Source organism: Falco cherrug, chromosome 7 (genome assembly GCF_023634085.1).
Source record: "Falco cherrug isolate bFalChe1 chromosome 7, bFalChe1.pri, whole genome shotgun sequence".
NCBI lineage: Eukaryota > Metazoa > Chordata > Aves > Falconiformes > Falconidae > Falco > Falco cherrug.
In genome coordinates this window covers 63467564-63494635 of record NC_073703.1, presented here as the reverse complement: position 1 = coordinate 63494635, position 27072 = coordinate 63467564, and the positions used below count along the sequence as shown (strand labels likewise).

At 37.5% G+C, this 27072-nt stretch overlaps 1 protein-coding gene across 7 annotated transcripts in view; it reads right to left on the bottom strand.

Annotated features, from left to right (window-relative positions):
- The window catches only part of MIA2 (MIA SH3 domain ER export factor 2), a 42387-nt gene that overhangs the window by 10388 nt on the left and 4927 nt on the right, over positions 1-27072 (bottom strand). For 3 of the 7 annotated variants that reach the window (XM_027812549.2, XM_027812550.2, XM_027812552.2), the window contains 20 exons: positions 23253-23468; positions 23030-23127; positions 19815-19946; positions 17238-17259; positions 17042-17130; positions 16570-16641; positions 15771-15881; positions 15489-15560; positions 14959-15063; positions 11334-11456; positions 10682-10805; positions 9057-9103; positions 8464-8554; positions 7106-7244; positions 5079-5180; positions 3683-3743; positions 3313-3348; positions 2329-2396; positions 1563-1645; positions 1070-1201 (listed from right to left, as the gene is read on the bottom strand). In XM_027812549.2, the coding sequence (XP_027668350.2) occupies positions 1070-1201; positions 1563-1645; positions 2329-2396; positions 3313-3348; positions 3683-3743; positions 5079-5180; positions 7106-7244; positions 8464-8554; positions 9057-9103; positions 10682-10805; positions 11334-11456; positions 14959-15063; positions 15489-15560; positions 15771-15881; positions 16570-16641; positions 17042-17130; positions 17238-17259; positions 19815-19946; positions 23030-23127; positions 23253-23468 (1923 nt within the window). Of the gene's footprint in view, positions 1-1069; positions 1202-1562; positions 1646-2328; positions 2397-3312; positions 3349-3682; positions 3744-5078; positions 5181-7105; positions 7245-8463; positions 8555-9056; positions 9104-10681; positions 10806-11333; positions 11457-14958; positions 15064-15488; positions 15561-15770; positions 15882-16569; positions 16642-17041; positions 17131-17237; positions 17260-19814; positions 19947-20789; positions 21083-21477; positions 21649-23029; positions 23128-23252; positions 23469-24214; positions 26996-27072 lie in introns of those variants that run through there. The other 4 variants (XM_005444185.4, XM_055717394.1, XM_055717397.1 and 1 more) reach the window with 4 other exon arrangements.

The following is a 27072-nucleotide window of genomic DNA, read 5'->3' as shown; positions in this document are numbered from 1 at the left end:
ACAATTTAGAAATACATTGGACAGCTCAGTTTCATTACTTACTGTCTCTATACAAATAAATTGGCAAGTACCATTTTGCTTGATTTAGCTACAGTTGAACACATTTGAACTCAAGCTTTTCTGACGTAGAAAAAGAATCCATTTTCATATGCAGCTGGATATGCTTTTTTACAAAGAATTAGAGTAAATAAATAGTTCATGCTGGTCTTTGAAAAAAAATCAATGTTGATTAGTGAAACCCTTACAGAACAGACATTTAGATGTATTTCCCATTAAGTAAGTACAGGTTTCAACAGGTGTAACAGTAGTAGTAAATTAAATAGTAGCTTCTTCATAACCTGTAACAGATGCTGAACTTCACTCTAGCATTTATCTACACTATGTCTGTCAACATCAAAAATATGAAGGAACAGTATTTTTCTTCCCTTACAACCCACAACACCATGGCTTACTTTCACCTACTACTCAGTCTCTTGAATTTAACTCCTTACACATACAACCTTTCTGGTCCCTTTTATCACTAAGGAAGAAACTGTCTCTGTGTATGATGACTGCCTCTAATTTAGAACAAAGGGAGGAAAATAATTTACTGAATTGGTAGCTTTCTAGTGTCATAACCCCCAGCAAAACTGTCTCACATTTTTGACAACACAGGTACTCTCTCCTTCTCTCACTGACTGTAGACCAATGAGACAGAAGGGGCAGTATTCTTTCTTCAAAAATCTGACTCTTGTTTACTTTAAAAATCATGTTTATTTCAGCAGAACGCCACTTGTCCAAGAAATAAAACAAGACTGATTAAGTTTGGCTTTTCACTTTTCTCAGTCTATGCTTCTAAAGTGAATCCACTGACCAACCTACCAGTAACGACTAAGTTTTCCATTCTACTTTTACACATCAGACAGCTTTAGAAGCAAGCTGAAAAACAGGAAGAGTTTGTCCAATTAACTGTTTATATTGAATTGGTTGTTTTAATATTTTGTCACCAACAAGAGGAAAAGGTGTGACAGCTTTAGAGTAGAGGAGAGAGAAATCCAGAATAGATACTTTTCAAGTTCAAGAATTGTACCTCTTCCTCCTCCTCCACCTGGAAGCATAGGTGAAAGCCTTAAAGGACCCTCCAATAAAGTTGGAGGGGAAAGAAAAGCTCTTGTTTCAGATGAAGGCCGGCCCATTGGTGAGGGTCCATATGGGGAATGCTCTGGAACAGTTAAAACAAGATACTCAAGTTCACAATATATAGTTTAGCAAACTGTATGAAGTAATTAACTTCTCAGGTGAAGTTTAAAACTAAATTATGTAAGTAAAATGAAAATTGTGGTCTAATTACCATGTGTATCACATTCCCAGCCTACTCTCATCGACACTACAAATGCTTTTAGTTTCAACAAAATACTCGACATGACCTAGAGTCACTTATGACCCAATTATTTTTTAAAATGATTGTTATTTGTACATACACATGGCCAAAATAGTTTTCAAACAATTACATATGTGTGGTCTTGGAAAACAAAACCATAAACCAAAACAATTAGGCTCTGTTTTACAATTCAATACTGTACCTCTGCCAAATGGCCTAACTGGAACATCAAGACCATAAGGATCTTTTTCTAAAAGGTCAAGTTTAAATTCTGCTTCAGTTAATCTGCAAATAAACAACAAAAAAGTAGTAAATAATCAAGAAATGCGAAAGTTTTACTGGACTGCACCATTTACTGCTAGGCTTTCTACTTAAAGGATTAATGAAGCAAAGTATTTTATCCCCTAAATAAAGACAAGGATGTCACACAACTCTGAGCTTAATAATTCCTGAAAGCATTTCTCTATGGTGCTCTATTTTAACTGCAATCTGAATTGGCATATTAGATATCACAATTTCTAGTATGACATTACTCTCATGAGTACTCTAAATGGCATTCCAAGTATTAGTTAACCTCACACCTAAAGGTTCCTCTCCACCACTACTACCTGGAGCTATTAGCTCAGTATTAATTTCTGAGATAAGCTGTAAAATCATTAGGTAACCATGATATCTGCTTGATACATACTTATTTAAAACAAACAATAAATAACACCCTCCCAAAAAACCTTTGAGTTCTAGTACTACATTCTGCTTGCTTCCTGTAATGATATCACGCAAGAAAGTAAGAACTTAAGAACTATGTGAAATATTGAAATATTTCAGGAACATTCAAATTACTTTCTTTCAGAACTCCAATGGGCCACAGCTCATTAACATGGGTCTAGAAAACAACAGCTTGCATAAATCCAAAACACACATGCATGACAAATTGCATTTATTCAGAATTAGATCCGGACTGCACTTACTTTTGTCTGTTATGTGAATTTTCTTTTTTTATATCACCGAGGTGTCTTTCAGCGGCTCGGGCTGTCAGCTTTGGGAAGGGACAAAAATCAGATGCTTAGATATTGCAGTTTACTAATTAAATGTTTCATAAATATGACAGGTCCTAGATCCAAGACATTATTTTCTATCCGAAGTGTGTGGACTGTGTTTTTGTAAGATACGACTCATGTATAAAGCATATGAAACAAAGCCTCACATACATGACCAAATAACATTAGCAGTTCCACTACGCAAATTTTTGAGGAATGATAGGGCTTTCCTGCAGGTCCTTAAAACTGCAGAAATTAAATTATTTGGCTATAGCTGCTTTTAAATATCTACACAATACACACAAGACTTAAGTCTCAAATTTTATATAAGAAAATTTTATTCTAAAATCCTATAGTTAAAAACTGTAAAATTATGACCACTAAGTGCCTCAGCACCGGAACTGAAGAATGTATTAGTCAGGAAATATATTAAAGTTCCCTGTTTGGAGAAAAAAAAAGGTAAAAATGGATTTTGCAGCAGCCTTCTTAGGAAGCTGTCAACGGAACACACTGTTCCCACAGGGCATAATGTCTTCTATTAGTAGATAAAAGCAGTGAAGTACATCCAGGGAAAATATTACAATGGCATTGAAACGAGGCCAAAAGCTTATATTATTAGCAAAATGTCACGCACTTGTTAAATGGTAACATGTTATTCCAGCAGATTTATTGCTATAGCAAATAACAGTGTAATATCAGTCTACTGTGCTAATAGATATCCAGCTTAATTATTCTAACTGCTCTACATGACAGAAGTATTTTTTACATGCTTTTGTGTATTTCTGCAAGAAATCTATATGTTTAAAGGTGACAGGTTAATTTTGATTATCTGTTTTTAATAAAAAGTGATAAAAAAGCTATTCAAATCATGGAAAAGATGCACAGAGTTCAGAAAATTCAATATTTGGAACTTACCCAATTATCATGAGCTTTCTTCTCATGTGAAGTAATCTGTGAAAAAGAGATTCATTTGATCATTATTCATCTAGAAAAGAAAATTTAGTATTGAGTATATGTTCTTATTTGTAGATTTCTTGTGTGGGGGTGATTTATAATGAGACATCTAAGCTTAAATTTAAACTTTTTAGTAAAGTTATCTGGTGATCTCTGCTATGAAATTGTGTCAGTCAAAACTAGATGGCATTAAAGTGGGGGACACACACATGACAACAAAAAAACTACCCAACAAAATCAAGCCAAATGCAGTACCACAACCTAGCTGAAAGCGGTATTTCAGTTGCATTAACATCCCTCCTACTTGGCGCAGGTAACACAAAGCACATACCTGATTCTGGTATGAACGAATGGTTCTTTCTAGCTCTTCTTCAAGATCTTTTGCTCGCTGTCTGTGACAAAATTAGGATTTATGACATTGTAATAAGATGCAGAGGAAAGTAATTTTAAATAGAGTAAATACTATGGTAAACAAAAGGTCTAATTAAGATTTTTTTTTTATATATATCCAAAAGACAGTATGGCCACTTAGGCCTATGCAAGACAAAACATAGTATCAGTGGAAATTCTAGGCTCTATAGTACAAACAGGAACATAAACAAAAGAACAGAACCAAAAAGCCCAACATCTCCCCAACTTTTCGATGGTCTGCGGCAAGTTTCCAGCATGAAGGATACCCCTCCACATACGCCCTGACAGCCAGCCTCACCCAGCTCTGCAAACGCGCCAGCGTAGCTGGAGCATCACACTGCCACAGGCTACCACAGTCAGTCCTGAAGGACAGTCATTTCTACTAAAGTTATTTCAAGACCACAGAAAGCACGATGCCACTTTTGCTGACAGCTGCCCTTGCACAGCCTCTCTTGGTTCTACGCTCTCTCAGCAGGTGGGTCAAAGACACATGCACTATTCGGTGATACTCCATTTGCAATATTCATAGTCTCTAAAATTAAGAAGTCTACAAAGTTTGCATTCCAAGTAAATCAGGAAGGGTGAATTCTGGCTTCCTGTATGAATACTGACAAAAGTCTACAAGAACGAATCTAATTAACTCTTCAGGAAGCACTGTTGATCAGTATCGTTCAGTTATAGTCAACGTTCCCATAAACACTGAAGGAAGATGGGGAATATACACTGCAGACTGAAGAACTGTGCCATAGTTTTGAGAAACCACAGAAACAAACCAGAGGTACACGGTGTAACACAAAACAGAGCAAAGCAGTTAAACAACTAGAGAAAATATTCCCACATCATAATAGTCTAGTAAAGAATTTCTAAACAACAGTACTATTCGAGAAGCTTAGAGATACAGATATAGAATACTGTAACTACACCATATAAATGTTAGGATCTATAGGAAAACTGAACATTGCATTTATTTCACAGCATTCACTTAACTTTGTATTTTTATCTCTGTTCAGTAAAGGGAATTAAATTAGAGACCCAATTCTACCACTCCATTAAAGCTAACATGTCAATATGATTAACATTCTAATGGAAGAAAGGTTGCTAGTGGTCTTTGATAGCTGGACTTCTTAACAAAGCAAAACCTCCCTTAGTATGTATTATTACACACAAACTAGCATGTAACACACACAACACACACACACCTCCAACAAAGAAACTAGAAGAAAATACATTAACTTATGCTGGTGTTTATATTAGTTCTCTATTGCCTTTTGTTCACTTTGGAACAAGTGATTACAGCAACTGAAATCTGTAATTACCTGTAGCTGTTTAGTTCTTCAGCAGCATGATTAATTTTTTCATCTACTTTAGAAAGCTTTTCTTCTTTCTGTAGGCGTTCTCTCTCTTCTACTGTCAGCTTCCTTTAAGAAAACCCCAAAACTATGATTAATTCTGTTTCAAGTCAACAATTTTGTAGTTGGTCTGTCAAGAAAAACTTCTCCAATTATTCAAGTGTGATGAATACATGATATGTACCCAGATAAAGTGTTTTACAGGCAACATATGAAGTGGCATAAATAGCACTAGTTTGTATTCATGTTAGTTTATTCAGTTCATTAACTGTTCTGTATGAATCAATTAGATTACCACTACTTCTAAAAAGAACCTGGGAAGACAATCCGTATTCCCAAAGCATATTTCTATTGGGAAAGTGGCAAAAAAATGCAGCCACAAATCAAATCAGAAACTAAAAACCAAACTGCACTAATTTTCAGTGATTTGTTCTGGTACTTTTTTACATTTTAAAATAATTTTCTGTAGAAGAAAGAAGTTGTTATTAGCTATTAAAAAAAGTTATTAAAAAAATTATTTCCAGGTCCCTCTTTTTTTACGCCGTATCAGGGACTATGGAAGAGAACACCCACATACCAGACCACAGATTATGCACAAGGTGGTGCAGAACACACGTGGATACTACTGCTGCATATAGCCACGAATGGATAAACTCATCATTTTCCTGTGAACAGCAGTCCTTAACAATCAAGCCACCTAAATCATGGATCTTTTGAACATGATTTATACTTCTTTTCTACTCAGTCTTCACTTCCCACTTTTCTGTTTCTGTTGTATGAACACATCCAGCTTTTTATAAGATACCTTGTTAATACTAATAGCCTTTCTTATTCTGCTATCTCATCATGCCAGCTTCTCCCCACTTCTTTTTGGCTTTTCTAAAATCTTTGATAAACAGCATACATTTGCTGAGCTTCAGTGTGGTATTTTTGAATATCACCTACACAGTCTGCAAATATTTTTTCCTTTCGACTGCCCATCATAGCTTCTTTCTAATATGTTCCTTCCCACTACCCCACCCCAGGATTTTTTTTAAATTAAACGTTAATAGTAGATTTCTACATTTTGTTGCATCTACAAAGATGCCAAGTATCTACACAAATACACATCTATGTGCTACAAAGCAGATTATTGAAATAACTATTGTATTTCAATACTTCACATACTTTAAAAAGGTCCTGCATATTGCTCAGTACAGGATCAAGACCTGTGCTGCTCCTCTTGCTTCCTTCAAGATTATGTCTACTCCTTGAAATAATTTCTGGGTAGTAAAACTGCCATTTTACCACCACACCCTAAAATTACGCCCCCTGCTCCCTTCCTGCCCTGTCCACACACATACTTCTGAAGATTACTACGTGCCCCATCCTATTCCAATCAACATTATTTCTAGTCCTTAACTTATTTCTGATTTCAATCAGTAAATCATAATCCTTATTATCATCCTGACTGTGAGACAAACAGTTCAGCCTTCATACTCTGCCTTTATTGGTGAGGAAAACCTGATTCACAGGGGTTCTGTGTTGCCTGCTGGTAACAGGAAGCTTGCCTGTTTTAACTCCAAGCTTAGTTTTATATATAGCATCACTCCTCTGCTGACATTACTAGCTCTCAACTGTATAAAATATACCTCACAGTTAAAGTAGCTAATGATCATCCATCTTTCAGCAATTTTGATAGCTGTATTATATCATATCTTAATTTAACAGAAGAAAATATATAATCAAGTTTTCCAACTTTACCCACCTTATTTCATAGATTAAAAATATTTTTTTTTTGCTTATCTTTCTGTACTTGCTTGTGGAAAAGTCCTAAAATAATATACCACTACTTTCACGGAAACAATTTCTATAAAATTACTGTGATCACTAATGTACATGAAGGTGTAACATAACAGTCTTCACAATTCGGAAAACTCTGGAAAGCAGTATTAAAATTTTCAGCCCCCCCAAATCAAACAGTAAGCATTGAATATAAAAAGAGGAACCAGCACCTGTGTAGTTTCATTTCATTTTCTTGATAAAGCTCAGTCATTACTTTAAGTTTCTGCTGAAGCTTTTGAACTTCACTTTCAAAATGTTCATTTTCAGACTGCAAGGAAGCTTGTTGACTTTGAAGTTTTTCTATACGTTCTGTCAAATTCAGAGATAATTATATGGGGATAAGGCACAACTTACAAAACTAAAATATTTGCAGTATTTTGGTATATAAAGAAGTCTGTAAAAACCTTTGATCCTATGTTGATTTTATAATATAAGCAATAACATGTTTATGTATTTCAGTAATGTATACACATTGAGAAGCAGTACTGCTGCTTTTGATGGGAAACCTACAACTATACTCTCTACCTGCCTCAAAGCGCAGCTCTGAGCACGTATCTAGCCTTTGCTCCAAATTGTATAGCTTCTTTGAAAACAATGCAGTTTTGTAACTCACAATATAGATTTTCATTTAGGGCTCTTATCATTGTAATTATTCTACTAAAGTAGTAACGCTGGTACCATCATACACTCTTGCAGATTCACCCACACGAGGACTTGCTGAGTAGCCTGAAGGGATAACTCAGATTTGTCAAACTACCTTATCTTTCCAAATTAAAATCAGTCGTACTTCTTTTCTTATTTACTATTCCTATGCCTCTCCAAGAAACACAGAAAACTTCAATAAGTTTGAATATCTTTATGGGACAGAGTTACGATCTACTTGTAAAGCACAGCAGCAGAAAGAGTCACTTTAAAGGACTATCAAAAACTGAAAAATACAGTTTTACAGAGCATGTCATCACCCAAATAACAAAGCACAGTACATTCAAATGTGATGGCTACCCTGCTGGCTGTTACCTGGAATTACAGGCTTTAATTTGAATTCAAGTAGCAGATTTCACTTCATAAGGTTTAATACACTATGTCCTACACAACAAAGGAAAAAAACCAGAGCATGACACTTTCAGGTTCAGTTTTCTAAATGTAGTATTTTGGACTCATTACAACTAAGCTACCATTTTTAATAGATATTTCTAGAATTTAAACACTATTGATTCATGTCCAGAATATATAAAGACGGTATTATATATTTATTAACATCACTTTGCCCATGTGTTTTCAGATTCTATAACTGTTAAGTTATACCATATTCCAGCAGAGTATAACAAAATTTGCAAATGGTGCTTTGCCTCCAAAATCAAATACTTCAAATAGCTAAGCAACTTTAACCTAAACAGGCATTTTAAAAATCAAGTAGAGCTATTAATGTAAACTTAATTCAGTTTTTACTGGACGTAATACAGCCTTTTATATCATTTTATAAAAACAGCATCTTACTAATCTTAAAGGCAAAACAACATTTATTTACCTGTAAGTTCTCCTTTAGCTTTATTTTCATCAGACAGTTTTGAATACATTTGATCTCTTTCTGTTTCCAGGGTCTTTAAACAAGCATTTAACTATAATCAAAATTTAAAAAAATAAGCATTTTAAGATTACCAGAAATGTTTGCATGCAAAAATATCTAGCTAAACATTAAAAGATCCTGAACTCTGTGATACTAATATCTATATGCCTATATATTCATTAGTTTATATTTATCACATATAATAATATAATATAAATTATATCATAATATTAAATCACTATACTATAATAATAACAACTATATTATTTTCTATATTATGAATATTTTTATTATTTGTGTTTATCATTATATTATATATTATTTATATATAAACATGTATTTATGTATAATATATAAATTTATAATATAAAATTATAATACAATATAAATATATTAATCTATAATTAATCTTACCATTGCATATAATCTCTCTAGTTTCCCCCCTCCTATAATACAATATAAATATATTAATTAATCTATAATTAATCTTACTATTGCATATAATCTCTCTAGTTTCCCCCCCCTCCATCCACAAGTTTCTTAAAATCACATACCTTTGCAGCATAGATCAATTTCTTTATAGTTCGTTTTTGCTGATCATCTGATTGACAGAATAGAATAATGTCACAAAAAAAAAAAAGAAAAAAGCATAAAAAGGTTTGTGACAGAGGTTACTACTGTTACCTTTTTTGTTTCTACAAAAAAGCAATCCACATCATACCATGACAGGCATACAAGTACCGAGGCTTGAGCAACAGGACCCGAGCCAAAGCTGACCTCTAGATGAACCTGCCCACTGAACATTTTATATATATATATTTAGCATCCAATCATTAGCAGAATATGCATGATCATTAGTGAAATATGTATGACCATTAGTGAAAAATGCAGCTGAAATAGAATATAACCATTAGTGAAGATATAGTACATCCTTCCTTGCTTAAAGGCAAGCGGCCAAGATTATGAAATGAGATATATGGCCTTGTCCGCAAACCGGTGGTTAAAATCAAGTAGATAAGGAAAACTCCCTTGGTTCCTCCCTGAGCCCTGGCCAGGCTTCAATGAGATCTAAGAGGAGAGCAAAAACAGATGTTCCCACATTTGAAATTAGGTAAGCTTGTTTATTCAGTGGTATAAAAGCTGGAGCCTCTTACAGCGACCTTGGACACCTCACCTACGAGTGGATGCACTGCGTAGGACCTCCCAATTGCTGGGAAAGATTCTCCAGATCCTCGCTGTAACCGGGGCTCCCCAGCAACTGTGGATCTGGATGATGGCAAAGTATTAGGGCAATTAGCGATGGATCTTTCTTTACTGCTATAGTCTGTGAGATGTAGGAGTGACTAGGTGTATTACCTTGTCTTGTTTAATTCTTGCTGTATTATTTCATTTGCTATTTATTTCACTTACTATTCTATTGCTTTAAACGTAAGTAAAGATAAACTCACTTTAAGTAGGTGTTTGTGTCCTTTGTGCTGACCCTGTCTATTGGCAAAACAGGGGGCAGGGGGGGAAATTCCTGTATTCTAGTGCTTTGTTTGCCAATCAATCAGACTCAGAACATCAGAATGTTCATGTTAAAAATGAGATGCTGAATACACACTGCAAGATTTACTGGGATGTGCTCTATGGTATAATCAGCACCAGTATAAAAAGAAGCTGAAGTAACAATAAGGAGGAAGAAAGGCTCTCCTGTGCTGCTGTTTTGAGAGGACCCACACCTACACTCATCCTTGTAGCCGCATGCTACAAGTAACACCTGTATAAGGACAAGGAAGCAGAAATTAGGCTCTAAGGACCCACAGTTCTACTGCTGGGAGGAGTGTCAAGAAAAAGTGAAACAAGGTTTCCACCTAAAAATGTTTGAGAATCACTGCTTAATGCTAACATAGGCTAAAGTCATTTTGCAAGGGACCGAGCACTGAGTTTTTACCTCCCTCTGTGATAATAGGCACATATGTTTTAGCTATATCCACACTCTGCTAAATAGTAGCATACGTTGTTGTTCCAGAGGTGTCCACACATCAGTTAACTGTGCAACATGAGTAACATAGGGTGATTTTTGAAAATCCAACTTCTACAAAGCTTATCTTTCAACGTTCCTGGAAGTTTGTTGGTTCTGTATTTCTAAAACATCCACTAAATTAATATTTAAGATGGGAAGCTATTGAAACCATACCTAAGTGCTCTCCATTCTCTGTTTCACCCTTTATATCTGTGTCCCAGTGATTATCTTCAGCATCATCATCTTCACTTATTGCTGAACTCCAGTCTTTCATCTTCAGTAAGTATTGTGTCAGTGACTACGAAAAAGCCAAACAAAACACAAACAGTAAAAAACCATATAATCAATGAATATGTAGTTACCATTAACACTACTTTTCCAAGATTTCTGTCTTTTATTTAGTTCCCTTAGCAGATTAAGTGAGGCCCACATACAGGATCCTACATCTGATATTACTGCGGGTCAGCAAGTGTGATTTTCAGATAGCCAAGTATGCATGCTTATAGCAGGGCTTGTGTATGTAAAGTACATACATGTAAGAATACACTCCCAACTCCCATGCTCCAAATTTTAAAGAAATTCAGACACTCTATCAGAATTATGCCAGCTTCCAAGCTTCCACGGCTATCAGGCTGCTCCTTTGTGCTGCTAAGCAACCTTTTTTGTTCAGCAGGAAACAAGACGTTAAAGGATGAAGACAGCAAACAAAAACCCAAAACAGCTTAATGCATATTAAGACAAGGAGAGCTTGTTAAAGACTTTCTTGGAACTCAATGATTATCATCAGTCCAAACAATCTAATTCAATACTAGCTGTCATAGTTTACCTTGACTTGACTCTCTTTATTTTTCAATACTTCTTCTATATCCGCTTTAGACGATTCAAACATCTTAGTTTGTTCATTTAGTTCACTAAATCGTTCACCCCATCCTTCAGCTTCTTGTAAAAGCTAAAAAGGTAAACAGCAGATCAGCATGACTGTCTATTACAACCGAGAATCAAGGATGAATAGTACTTGAGTCTGTTATGCATATTATTGATATGTAAGCAGAATTTTAACCTCTCACCTATCAGTAAGAATTAACAGACACAGACTGTAAGACTGTTAAACCTCAAGAGTTGAAAAATAAGGCTTCTATGTTATTGTCCAGTTGCTCTAGCTGCAATAGCTCTCCATTGTAATTAGCTCTTAGGACATTTTTAAACATTTATAAGTAAATTCAGTTAATAGTCCACTCAGTTTAAAAACCCTGATGTGACAATATCAATGGATATAAAATAGTGACAATTTGTATAACAGCTACAAACACCGAGGAATGGATGGAGAGGAGAACATTCATGCCCCAGTATGCACACACACTTCTGAAATTGTACCTGTCTTTTCAACCTAGAAGAGGTCAGTGAGGTACAGAAAACTAGGAAGCTTTTTAGACAGCTGCTATTTAAATTCACATGACTTGCAAAACCACATTACTTCTCCTCTCTCCTCCATACCTCTTAAAGTAATTTTAAAATTTTATTTTAAAAAAGCTTCCCTGTTAATGAAAGTCACAGAAACTGTCCCTAATCTACACCTACTAGTATATGCTTTTGTAGTTAACAAAAAAGACAGGCAGATTCCAATTTACAGACATCTCCCCATAAAATCTCATTTCACAAAAATACTTTGCAGCACTAAAGGGGTTAGTACACTTAAGCACCAGTTCATTAAAAATAGCCACTGCAACATATTAACTCATTAAACCATGCCTTCATATTGTGAGAACAAAACTGAACCGATGCAAGTTTCTGTTAAGACAAAACATGCAGTACAAAAACATGGGGTACAGCACAAAAAAAATTGTGTTAAGAGTCTGTCAAAAGAATATTGCTTAAAGTTGCACAACAGGCAACCAATTTAAAAACAGTCAATGTACAGAAAGGAATAACTAGGTTGAGCAACAAGAACATAACAGCCAGTTATGCTAAAAATAAAACCAGAAAATGGTAATTAAACAGGGGAACTGCCATGCAAATAGACAAGCAAGCCTGAATACTACTTATCAAAGATAAACTAGAAGGCATAAAGCAAAAAGTATATGACTAGAATTGGATGAACCTCACTCGGCACACAACTGCACCTTTCAAGCAGTAAAAGCCATGTATGAATTTGCAGCATCATGCAAACTACCTATGATGGATAAAACAAAAATACTCTTTATGCTAATACTGCCCAGAAAATGTACACAGGCAACTACTTTTATCATTAATTGTCACCCTCAAAGGCAAGCTATACTTTAAGAGATTCCTTCTTCACGAAGCCAAAGAAAATAATTTGACATCAATTTATGTACCTGTAAGAATTACAATAAAGAGAAATAGCAAGGATTTGCAATGATCTAAAGCAATATATATTTCTGATGTTCCTGCAAAAAACAAGACACAGAAAGTTTGGAGTTCATTAACAGTTCCCTTGTTCAAACTAAAAGGCCCAATCCTCTCTCTGACACATCATAAATCTGAGACAGCACATCTGTTATAATATTTAAACTATGATGTGCCAGAAGATTATGACCCATTAGTGCAAATGGACAGAGGAAGAAAGTACTCTACTTTCTGTGAACAAATAACACCTTTGTTACCTTTTGTGCATAAGTGAAATTCCATCTTAAAAAAACAAAGTAAGAAAGAAAAATAAAAAAGGGATCTAATACAGCAAACTAATTCACATGCTTACACAACCTCACAAAAGCAAACACAAATAAGCAGATACTCTCTCCTCCTTCCTTATCAGGTACCATCAACTCTCATCAGGTTTATCAAAATACAATATACACAAATGTCTCAAAATACTAAAAACTGCAACAAAGCTCAGTTAACAACAAAGTGCAGTAATTAATCCCAAATAATATGGTTAAGGAACAACCATTCCCAGGTTATTTTATCTTGAACGAATGCAAAGAACCTTAGTTTTATCTAGGAACCTGGCAAATTAATTACACTCTGGGAGTTGTTTTTACTGATTTTTTTTTCCTGGGTTTGCTTGATATAAAATGATTGCCTATAAAATGTAGAGTCATTGTCAGCACTCAATATTATCTTACTTTAAGTACTATTTTTTACTAAAACGAAAGAAGATTCTTTTCACACAAATAATTGGATTATTTCTGTTTGAACCCAAGACATTACCAGAGAAAAACCAAAAAAATCCCTCTCTATGAAAACTCTGTGTACCGATTCTCAAAATTTATTATGTAAGTATACTGTTACATTCGAAATAAAGCACCAAGACCAGACCCTTCCTCCTCACAGAAACAAAAAGGATGTATACATTAGACAAAGACTCCCGAAGGAAAATAAATATCAAGCAACTTTGTCTCACGGTGCTAACACCAAATCTAATGTTTCTACACTCATAGCACCCAATAAAATTGCCTTTTTTTTTTTTTGGTAGTCACAAACATGTAATCCTAAAATTAGAGGAAAATACAAAGTTTTACTGATAACAGAGTTGTCAGAACTTAAATATTCCTCCTGCAGATCTTTTATTTCCAGTAACCTTTTTTCTTTATTCTGAATCACTAAGTCTGACATGCACAAGGTTTTGATGGAGAGGACTAAAGCACTCCCCAGCTTTTTATCAGACTGCTAAAAACCAACAGGCCTGTACTTCTCCTCCTTCCCCCCAACAAGATACCTATCAGGTTACTGTTCAGACAAGGAGATCACCAGTTAGGAAAATAAGCACATAGCCATTAAAAAACCCCAAACCACCCAACCCCTGCCCCACCCCAGCCCCAAAAGCATTCCATGGAACATTTAGTGTTCCGAGATATTTTTTGTTAGGAAAAAAAATAGAATAATTTCATTGTAAACCAGTTACTGCACAGGACAACTATTGGATACACTGAACTTTCTAAAATAATCAGCATTCTTTGGGATCTGGCTATGGCACAGAGGAAAATAAACAGCTAAAATTTGGGAAGGAACAGTCTTTTCTGTCCCTTTTTATTACCTACCTAACTTTTCATTAATTCATCCACAGTTGTACTACAGTAAGTTTTTTACCTGCCTTTTGCATACTCTGCAATTTAATTTCTGGATCAAGTATAAGCATTTTTGCTCTGCTTCTGTAAAAGATTCTAGCCGCAGACTTGCTCAAATCTTTCTGCTTTCCTCTAGGTCTCAGCAAAATTCTTGCTAGTCTTATATTACCACATGCTTTCTTCCTCACTCTATGCATGTTTCCCCACAATATTCCTCTAAATACTAATTTCTTTTTTTATAACAGGACTATTTCAGACAAAGTTATTCCAACAATCATTTTAAAGCCATGTCCTCATCCTCATACCATTTCCTAGAACACTCAGGGGTATTAACAAACATGTTGAGGGTGAGCTCCTTGGAGAAATCATATTTACACAGCGTCATAAGAAAATAAAATATCGTAAGGATAACTAGGAAGAACCTACCTGTTTCTCACTTTCCTGAAGATGGCAGTTTTCATCTACTGCATCTTGAACGGATGTCTTGAGTCTCTCTGTATTAACCTGATATACTTTTAAGGTGGACTTGGCCTAAGTGAAATAAAACATGTTGTTTAAATAGTATAGGTGAAGATGTAAGCAGAGTCACAATGGTCATTTGACTTACTTTCTTAGGTTTTGCAGCTGCGTTCTATATTTTCCCATATTTTCCCTACAGTTTCAACAGTTTTTCCTGACTGTAGTTTTGCAACACTATATATCATGGTGGAGTAAGACAACAAAGAAAACACAAGGTAACTACTTCCCAATAAATGCCAATCACTATATGAAATTCGAAGTTGCTAAATCAAGTCACACAAAATTACTCAGCCTTATAAAGTATTTTGTTTTACACAGCATATTATTTCTGCACCCTTAATAGAAAAAAAAAACAACCAACCAAACCCCTAAACAGCAACTACGTGCAGAACAGAGAAATTGCAAAGATTTGAAAACAGAAACTTGACTGGACATACCTCATCAATTTGTGACTGTATAGATTTTGCTTCATTCTCTAAAGACTCCACTTTCTTCTGAATTTCAGCCACCTGAAAATTATTAGTTGTCATATAGCTTCTTCCACAGATTTGACCAAAAAGGACTAGGCAATTAATAAAGTCATTTTAATTTTCAAACTAAGAAGGTTCTACTACCAAATGAGTAAAAAAAACCCTTTTCTTCTCTGGTGTATTTTCCTTTATGGGTGTCATTTTTCTAATATGCTACAGGCAGTATGACAGGACTCTATTTATTCTTACCAAGTTATCATTTTCTGATTGCTTAGATTTTTCTTCTTCCAGTTCTTTTTCTAGATTTTCGATTTCTTGGTTGAGTTCCGAGTTTGACTTGTTCAGTTTCTCATGCATTTCCTGAATCAAGTTGTTTTGACAGTTAACATAAAACATTTGACATTAATTATATATGAAGACAAGTACGTCTTAAATATGACAGCAACGTAAGTTTAACAAATTTCACCTTATCAAGGATAAATTGCAAAGTACTCTAGAGACTCTTGCATGCTAACAAAACCTGTACAGGATCTGAGGTGCAGAATAAAATCCATTTGGGGTTTTGTTACAAACATTTTATAAAGCCCATTAGGTATTTGATTCAATTTTCCAGAAATCTTTTACAAATCTGTTCTCAGTTTGAGGGATATAAACAATGTAGTGGTAGATTTTGTTTACATGTATGCTCCAGTAGCCTATAAAATATATTTGAATTAAATGTGATGTGAGAAAAAAATACTCCATGCACTATTCACTCTCCTAGAAACAGGAACAATTTACTTTCTAGAAAATGAAATACTGTCTAATATACCATTTGCTCTAATATCAATCACTTTTAATGTAATTGTTACAAAGCCATCTCATTTTAAATGCCTCACTTCTATATCATTTTCAGTAACTCAGGACTAAAGTAACAATGCTCTCAATGGAAACAATTAAGGTTTTGGGGTTTTGTTGGTTTTGGTGTGATTTTTTTTAATAGTGGCAGCATTTTCCTGAAGTACTGCCTTAAATGGTAGAAATTAATAATTTGCACTTATCTTTTTACCTCAAAAAAAGATGTGTCTGTTGATTCTCTCATAACATTACCATCCTTCAGAGACAATTCTAAATCTTCAAACTGAAAAGGAAATACCTTACGTCAGAACGTACGTAAAGAACTGCTTAAATAATAGCATTAATTCATGATGCTCTAGTCTGAAACATAGCCACCATCTAAACATTCACAAATGCTCCTTGCTGGAAATCAGGAAAGCCTTAGCCCTAGTAGGTTATTCCAGTGACATAAAACAAAGACATTTTAAAATTGCTTCCAGTGAAATATATCATATTATGAGTTAAAAGGTAGAGCCTGCTAACACCTTGGTGCACTTAAAGGCACTGACAGGAAGAAGCAGTTAAAGAACCATTTTAAAAGCTTTTAAAGATCTTACTTTTAGGTAAGTGTAGTATTTTAAATACTTGATAAATAGAACCGTTTTCTGTGACACATCTGAAAGCAATTAAGTGAGGACCATTACCTCTTTTTTGCAAAGGCTGAGTTTTTCAAGAATTTTGCATTTGTCTTCAACTAGTTCAGCAATTTTATTGGCAAGCTGTTTTTCCCTTCCTAAAAAAAAGGCAGACAGTTAAGTGTTGCAACATCCAAATAATTAAAAGAAGAAAAAAAAGAAGAAAGCCATACTCCAAATAAACAGTATTAAAAAATACGCTTACCTACATAAAGTCGACTTCTAACCTGAAATTAAAAAAAAAGAATACTGAAAACATCTGGTCAATTACTCTTGCGTAGTATCTCAAAACTAATCTTTTAAGCTGTGGTTCCATATCAGTTTAACCATGAAACTTAAATGCAGTATATATAAATACAGGCTGCTGTTAAAAATGAGCAATTGCATCCTCTGCTCTTATTCCCTCCGTGGCTGTGTGTTTCCCCTGTCCTTCTCCCACTCTAATTAAAGAGGAAGAAGAAGGGAAAGGAGGATAGTTTTCACCTGGATCACTTTGACAACACACCTCTGTCTAGTAATCACATAACCGTGAGTGCCAACACAAGGTGCTAGTGGATATGCACAGCCAAAAGATAACAAAAGGGGAGGGAGAGGGGAGCTCCACATGACAGCTCAGATGTAACATCCTATAAAGACACCCCCACCCCCCCACCCCCAATACATTATAAACACAACAGAGCAGCAGTAAGGGTACTACTTGATGGGCACCCTGCCCAGATGCAACTCAGTGGGAAGTGCCAAATCAGCAACTGCCACGTGGGGTCTAGTGCCCTAGAATCAAAATCTAACCAACTGTGGGATAGAATTGTCGCAAATGGCCTGGACAATGTGACAGACGCAGAACTTGGCTGAACCCACACAAAATTTACAACACAGCATTCCTCTCAAGGCTGGGCCAGGATCATGTGCCGAACATACAATGGGTCCCTCAGATTTTCCCTGTTTCTTCCTCATCTAAAACCATGGTAAGGCCAGGGAGTCCAAGTAATAGAAAAGGGAGGAGAAAGAAGCCAAACCAAGCCCCATTAGTTTTGAGTAAGTAACCACTAATTCTTCAAAGAGCAGTCAGTGTAGTTTTAAGAATGGATGACTGAAAAACCTATCATTAACTTCTGTAATATCTAATGCCTTGGTCACATGTGCAGGAGGAAAACAATACTAGGGGTACTGCTTGACTTATTTCAGCTGAAATGCCTCTTTCATACCACCTAGAAGGATGCTGCTAGAAAACAGAAGGAATGACCCGAATTACAGGTACATTAACTTATACAAATCCCCTTCCAAACAATCTGAATTGCTGCTGCAGAATAAGGTGGCATTTTTCCAGATCTGAGTTGATGTCAGAACCCTAAAAATGCAGTTGCTCATATCTAAAAAACTAAACAGCTACACAACCTATCTTCAAACATGAGCATCATTACACCAAGCACCAAAATCACATTCTGTCTATTAAGAAGTATGTAAAAACTGGGGAGAAATTCAGAATACTGAATTATGGACAGTGACCCCATTTCGTTAGTAAGGAGAGTATGGTAGGCAGCTGTTATTACGCAGATCCTTACTTACTCACAATAGAAGACAACCCTTACCTCAAAAAACGTAATCTGATTTGTGCATTAAAAGGTTTCAGTACCGTGTTTCTCAAAGTCATCAGCTTAGTACTCACCAACAGCACACAGTAAATTGGTTCACTGTTCCGATAAACAGAAACAAGGTCACTGTCCAAAGTTTTAAAAGGTCTCCCTTGATGGGAATCCATCTGGATTGCTTTTGCTTAAAATTACCTTGAAAGACCTGAGCTGGCCTGGCTATAGCCAGGGTAGTCACAGAGACATCAATACACACAGCAATACATACGCCCTAGGGAAGGCCTCTATACCCCGTGAAAATAATTTAAGGCTGACTTTGAAAGCCTGGTGTAGAAATTACAAAGGGACAGAAAAAGGAAGCCTTACTACAGTGAGTTTCATTGCATTTCCTCTAACGACAAGTCAGTCGGTACACCTCCAAACACCTACTGTCTTGACAAAACTGACTACTTCTCAATTTCTCTTTTAGAGGGATTCTAAATTCCATCACAACAGATTTAAAATGCTGAAACAGTATATATCTCGAACAAAATACCAACTTCAATTCAAACCATTAATGCACTCTACACAATCTGCATGTAATCTGAACACTTACTGTGCTGGTTTTGTCTGGGATAGAGTTAATTTTCTTCATAGTAGCTAGTATGGGCTGCGTTTTGGGTTTGTGCTGAAAACAGTGTTGACAATTCAGGGATGTTTTCATTACTGCTGAGCAGTGCTTACACAGAATCAAGGCCTTTTCTGCTTCTCACACCACCCCTCCAGAAAGTAGGCCGGGGGTGCACAAGAAGCTGGGAGGAGGCACGGCTGGGACAGCCGACCCCAACCGAGCAACTTGATATACCATATGACAGCACACTCAGCATGTAACGCTGAGGGAAAAAGAAAGGAGGTGCCACGTTTGAAGTTGTCTCATTTGTCTTCCCAAGCAACTATTAGCTGTGATGAAGCCCTGCTTTCCTGCAGATGGCTGAGCACATGCCTGCCAACGGGAAGTGGTGAATGAATTCCTTGTTTTGTTTTGTTTTGCTTTGCTTGCACACGCAGCTTTTGCTTTACCTATTAAGCTGTCTTTATCTCAACCCACAAGTTTTCTCACTTTTCTGATTATCTCCCCCATCCTGATGCAGGGGGAGTGAGCCAGCAGCTGCGTGGTCCTTAGCTGCCAGCTGCAGTTAAACCATGACACTTACTGACTGGTAACTTCTATACAGGAACAAGAGAATTGTAAAGGCTCCAACAATGCCAGCACAAATCACTATTTCCCACGGGAAACCGTACAGATCAGGACCAGGTCTCATGTCTTCAGGGAGTGAAGCCACAGCCTGAAAAACAACGTAAAAAGCTTCAACTAAAGGAAAACAGGTTAATATTTTCAACAGAAACAGACATTAAATGTTGACTTGGTTTACTTCCAAGGCTTGCACATCTATTTTTCCTCAGAACTCTGAGAAAATGGTTAACATAAGTCCTTGATTTTTAAATTATATGTTTACCAAGTGAAGAAAAAAAAAAAGAAAATAATAGTTCCAGCAAGATATGATGATGACTAGATAAGGCTCTTAAAACTTTTCCTTCAGAACCTAACACCTACGGTAAATTCTCCAGTGAGTTGTCTACATGTTTCACTGTTGGAAGAATCAATGCTAATAAGAATTTTATGATTTACTGGTAAAAAAATCTGCTCAACCAAGTTCAGTATGTTGGGTTTGTACAAACACAGTTAATGCTTCAACACATTTTAAACACTTAAATAACTCAGGTTCTATTTGCAAACGGATGTCACTACTTACTCAAAGATATAACCTGCTGAATGCAGCTCACGTACTACGTGTGCCCTCTGTTTAAGAAAGTGTTACTGTGCAGCAAAGCCTTAATCTTGATTTCTTTAATAAACCGGTCAGGCTGCCCCCATCTCAGGCCAAGAGGGGTGTGCGTGCGTGTGCCATCAGCGAGCCTTCGTGCCACCGCTTTGCCTTTTAGAGACCCCCATTATTCTCGACCCAGCGGCCACAGCTTCAGCAGGACGGGCGCGGCCCGGCCCCGCCACAGGCCGGTGCGGGCCGCTTCCCTCAGGCCCCAGCCCCTCGCCGCCCCCCGCAGCGCCGTTTCCCCCAACACCGCTGCACAAGCCGCCGGCCCCGGGCGGAGGCGGGTCCAGCACTCACCCTGCGAGCCCCTTCCAAGACCCAGCCGCAGTAGCGCTGCGCGCTCTCCCGCAGGCCAAGCCAGAGGCTGGCGGTGGCAACGTCCAAAGCATCGCCGCGGCCGCCGGCAGCCATCTTACCGCGGGCGGCCGCCCCGGCCCTCCGCCGCGCGGCCCCTTCCGCCTCGCCGCTTGACAACCGGCCTGTACCACTGCCGCCGGGCGGGGGGTGCAAACCACGGAGAGGGGGGAGCAGCGCGGGCACAGGTGGGAGCGGCCGGGGGGGCCCGAAGGGGGCGGCGGGCTGTACCACTGCCACAGGAGTGGGGGCGCAACACCACCACCGGCGGGAGGGAGCGGGAGATACCACCGCCGGGGGAGGTGTAAGTGCCATGGCGGCGGCGGGCCGCAGGCCTCACCGCTCCTCCTCGGCCCGGGGAGCGGGGTGCCTCCGGGCGCGGCTCCGAGCTCCAGAGCCGACGGGGCAGCTGGGCCGCAGGGGTGCCCTCCCCGGGGCAGCCCGGCGGCTCTGGGCTCTCCCGCACCTCTCCCGCCAGACCTTGCCTTCGCGTCACGGCCGCAGGCGGGAAGAACCGGCCGCTCCCCTCGGCGAACGCACGGCTCCGGCCCCCGCCCGCCGCACCAACGGGGCCCCGCTGGCAAGGGACCTGCCCCCGCTCCCCGTCGGCGTTCTGCGCGGGGAAACTCACCTCCCCGCTGGAGCCTGCTGCGTCCATCCGCACCCGTGTCTTTACAGAAATAAAACTCTTGAGGGCTAGACTCCCGGGGAGAGGCCTGGCTCCGGCCGGGGAGACGTGCCGCCTGGCCGCCCTGTGCCCACACCGGGAGCCGGCGCCGCCATTCGCCCGGCGGGAGGGCGGGGAGGGCAACAGGTGGGTGAAGGACCGGCGGCCGCTTGCGCAAGTGCCTCGTGTACGTGCGCAGCCGGTACCGCGCCCCACGGCCGCCGGGGTACCGCGCCTCACGCTCGGGGCAGTTCAATATAATTTAACCTAGTTTTCTTCAGCTGAGTTTGTTACAAATCCATCGTACCGGGGCTGCTGATACACAAATGCACGGGAAGATGCGAGGAACGGTAGCTGCAATGCCACCTGGCAATGGGTTCTTTATCATCATTCACCAGGGCTGTTTTTGTATTCTTTTTTTCCATAACTATTTTTCCACATGCACCCTTTTTTCCCCCAACATACACTAATTCTATTTTTGAAGTGCAAGGTGAGCGACTTGCCTGCAAAGCTGGTACCAACTAAGAGACAATGATGGGCAGAATGTGCAAGTGCCTTTTTTGGCCGTATCAAACAATGCAAGAATGATTTTGGCCATACAGTGAACTATCAATGAGTATTGAAATCCAGTCTGGCTCATGAGAGGGGGAAAAAAAAAAATCCTTCAGTTTTCCTGTCCTAGGCTGCAATTGAGCAGCATTTACATTTAGCATTTACATGGCCAGAGTCTATGTAAGTACACTGGAAATCGGGAACAAATGTATGTGGTTCTTAAACATCATTTATCCAATCTAAACAAAGTTAAACCAAAGTACCGAAATTAATGAATTTTACCATATACCACTTCACCTGATATTACTCTTCGGTTTAGAGGGGACAGTGCAACAACATCTACCTTTTCTCACATTCCTGTGGCCACATTGTTGCCTATGCAGTTATGTCCAGTACTGTCCACCTTCACTCTGTTCCTACATTTTGATACTTAAAGACATCCCCATAGCAATCATAATCCCATTTTGTATCTTACATATTTGCTTAGAAAATTATTTTTTAAATGCAACTATGAACTATGGGAATATTTGGGAATCAAGGCTTTGAAATTACCTTTTAATGGAATTATTCTGGTTATTTTACCTATTTAACACAAACTTTCTAAGTCCAAGCAAATTTAGTCAGTACTGTTATGGGAACTGGAGGGAGCTGTGAGTTTCATGTAAAAAACCCACACCAAATGCTGGTATTTTGACCACAAAAGTGTTTTCCTGGCTGTTCTGTAAAAAAAAACCCAGCACACTAAGCTCATCAGATACTGCAGTGCAAACTCTAGAGGCAGATGAACAGTAGCTAACCTGACATTTTCTTATTCTATCTCATTTAGGTTCTCAGATACCCTCAGAAGCAAGGGGAAGGGGTTTTTTTCCTTTCTTTTTCTAGGGGCACTTTGTTGCAGAACACAACCAATAACTGGCTTAATTTTGCACTAATGTCAACATTGTATCACATAAAGAACTCTTACCTTTTTGATAATACTTGCGAATGCTGAAAATACAGATTTTATTGATTCCCTGATCTCAAGAGCATTTAAGCAGAGAAGTATCTGATATATCCAGCCTCCTGGTTTGTTCATAAGGGGGGGAAAAAAAAAAAAAAGGTTTTACATTACAATTATCAATATAATTCCAACCTTCTTTTTAAGATTGCAGGTTTATTTTCCTTAAAATTAAGAAACTTAAACTTACCATTACTTGGAACATAGTTCTGGATGGCATCTGAGAAAGGCTTTTTGACATCAAATGGGAAGTCAGCTACTGAACTGTCCATTTTTTCTTCAGAATTTACTGCAAGAATTGCTATTGCTTTTGAGTGTTGGTCACTGTCACAGTCCTTGTCTGCAGCTGCATTCATTTCATACTCCTCTGGTGTTTCTTCTAGCAGCTTTCTTCTAGTGCCTATTCCTGCAAATAATTGTGAAAGGAAGTCATGTTTATTTTCAAAGGATTCAACTTACAGGCTTTTATAAGATATTAACCTCTACAGAGGTTTTTTATTTTTATTTTCCTCAACTTAAAGCCAAACACTGGACCGTTTACATTGGAGTAAAAATATGCTATGCATTTATGATTGAAGAAATGCTTGTTCAAACAAACTGGAAAAAGCTTTACAAAAAGAACAATTAAAAATGTGATGTAGGATTAAAGATTAACAACTTTCCACAGTCTAACACACTTCACTGTGAAATACAAGAAACTACAGGCATGCTTGTGCAGAAGGCACCCAGCTTCCTCAGTTTCAGTGACTTGGAGCAAATTGCCTGATGCCAATGAAACACCATTTTCAAAAAACCCCACACTTTGCTTGGCCGATGTGAGAAAATAAAAATAAAATTAAAAATTAATTAATTTTTTAATTCTATGCTTCAAGCCAGTACTGGCCAAAGATACACATCACAAATAATAGTCCAATAGTCAAAAGTGAGGAAGAGTAACTGGCTCTTAACTGCTACCATTGCATTAACTAAATCTGCACTATTAGATCCTCAAAATATCATAAGTAAGTCATTAACTACTATTAGTTAGGTGTGCTACCACTTCATTTCCAATCACCAGAAGGAGACAGTGTTGTAGCTGTTGTATTTTTTTCCCTCAAACGAAGCACATTTTGTTCTTGCTACATCACTGATAGGGAAGCATTAGCCCAGTACCTTTAGCTGCAATTTGGGCTGCACACTTAATTGTTATAGCAGACAAAAGCTCTGGCAGCTCTAGAGGAACATTCCTTTTTTCCATACATTTTTCTTGCCCAATGTTGAAATTGCGCCCCTTTGTGCAGACACAATCACCTGTTTCCTCTGCAAAGTGTTGTCCTTATGTGAGTTAAGCTGTGATTTCGAAGAATCTTTTCAAATTGCTGGTGCAGCTGCATCAGTTTGCTTCCCTTGCAGAGATGCTCTGCAGGTTGCTTAGTATCTTAACTTTAAATAAAATTGTTGGAATGTAATCCACAGGTTTGGTAAATCTGAGTGTTTCTCATACAATATTTGCCTGGTTTTCCTTGGGTTTGGGAACGTGAACTCTGTCTGCCTTACTATGGTTTTGCCAGTTTGCTTGTTTTTGCTGGATTCTGCAGCAGTATTTTTTCCAAAATGCCAAGCTGTCCTTCCTCAAATTTATCATGCATTATTTCTAAATTGATTTAATCATTTTCTGCATCTTCTGCAGATTTAGTAGTATCTTTTTCTTGTTCAGATTCCTTTTCTCTTAACTCCGTCTCATTCTTCTGTGTAGCATGTAATTCTACCAGCCCCAGTGTCATCCCTATTTTCATTTGGGTTTTTTTTTGACAAAACATGCATCCTCAAACTCTTTTTCTATAGGCTTAATTATTAGTTTTACTAAATATATTTTCAAAGAACCCTGATGGTCTAGTAAAAATACTATCCGGAACCCTTTCTGTGAGAATATGATTTTTATTGTTTACGTTCCTGGACTTGGACTCTCTTTGATTTTCAGATTCTTTCTTTTTTTCTTTCTGCCTCCTATCTTGTTTTAGTCACAGCAATTAATTTTTCAGTATTATTCAGTTACAACAGTGTCTTCTTTTTCAACATGTACTTTATCAGCCAGGTTTCTGAGCAATCCCAGGTTTCCAAGATCTAATTAATCTGTTTCTTTTTAATAGCAATCTGAATTTCTAGTTTGAGGAGATACTAATTGGACATGCTATATTTTTTTTCTTTAAATTTGTCTTCTATTGTAGAAAGCTTCTAGGGTAAAAGTTCATACTCAGTCAGGCTAATACCATGTGACTGCTCTGTTGCTTTTGTTGTTAATACATTTTCTTTATAATTTTTTTTTTTTTACTTGAATTCAGTTGAAGACTTTGGTATTATTTTGTCTTTTGATGATGTGTTCCAAAACGGTTTCATTTTCTATGTATTTGTATCTTGCACTGTTGTAATGGCCTGATGTGCCTAAATCTGATGTTACAGAATAGTCTTTTCTTTTACTATATCACATGTAATTTTTGTATTTCTTTCTAAGATCTGGATTAGGACTGTCCTCTGACCCATTCTTTGGTACCAGAAGCTCATGTTGGGAGCATGAATCTTCCTGTGTTATTTCTGCTTCATCTTTCTGATGTTGCATGTTTATAGGAATTTTTTCAGTTTGTAGCTTCTCTCCTGAGAGGCAAGAGCACCAAGTGTTGTCCTGTCCTTTACTAATCTGGTAGATTTTGTTGGGTTTTGGTTTGTTGTTTTGGTTTTTTTTTAAATTTTTATTCTGTTATTTTGCACTGCCAGCTGAAGAGAAAGATGATTCTTTTTGGAGGTATAACTGTCACCTCATTCATTATGTTTGGCTTCAGTTTCTTTTCATAATAGTATTTTATTGAGGCTTAAATTGAGGCCTTTTTTATTATTATTATGGAAGCTTAGTTCTTCTATTCTCAGCAAGCAAGTTTTACCTTCCATTCTGAAACTCTGTAATTCTCCAAGTGACCAGTTTCTTCAGAAGTTTTGGTGCCTGTTAAACTGAAGCCACTAGATGAGGGGTAAGGAGAGAAATGTTGGTCTGCAATCAGTTCTTGGGACTCCTCAGATTTCTGATCCTGTTCATCATTCAAAATATCCTGACTGAAATCTTTGATGATGTTTTCATAAAACCCTAGTGGGTCGTTTTTGTTCCCTGGTTAGTGAATTTTCTCTTTTATGTCATCATCCATTTTGAACTGGCTTTTTGATACTGAATTTTGATCTGTGTCACATCATTTGACTGGTTCTCAGATGTTTCCAAAGTAAGACTTTGTTCGCTGTCACATGGGTCTTCTCGATGCCCAGATGATTATCTGCAGTTCCTGGTAGTTCCCTATAACTTGGTAATTTGTTTTCTGAATTTAGAGGTTCTTGTATACAAGTGTTGAGGTTATTTTGTTCTTTTTGCACTGTTTCAACTGTTTCCATTTTTTATTCTCCCTGCAGATGAGGTATAATTTCCACTGTATTTTCAAAATTCAATTTTGAAGGTAAATACAGAGAATCTTTGGAGACAGAGTCATTATAATAACCTTTTATATCGGTGTTTTCCTGACCTTCACTACTCTTAGAAACATCATCTTTAGCACTGGAGTAACTAAACAAGGGTACATGCTGTCTTTGAGATACTTCAGGTTGCACTAGTGTTTCAACAGATAAAATCTGGAAGCATCACTATTACTAATTTGACAAAATGTTTTGCTTTTCCATGACTGCATTCATTATTTTGCACAGCTAGCGAGGAACACATTGCTTTCTTGGATTGCACCCTCATCTTTTCAGACAACTGCTCGCTAACTCTCTGATTTACTTGTTATTATTTCCTTGTAATATTTCATTGTGGTTTTCAGTTTGAGGGGCTTCTTCACTTAAAAAATATCTTTTTTTTTTTATCATAATCTTGCAAATTCTGCACTTGGTCTTTTTTGGCTGTTGAATTCTGAAACTCTGTCTGCAAAACGACTAAAAGAGAAGGAATGGTTCTGTTCTTCAGCTATGTCAGGATTTTCTTCTGTATTTTTTGTGTC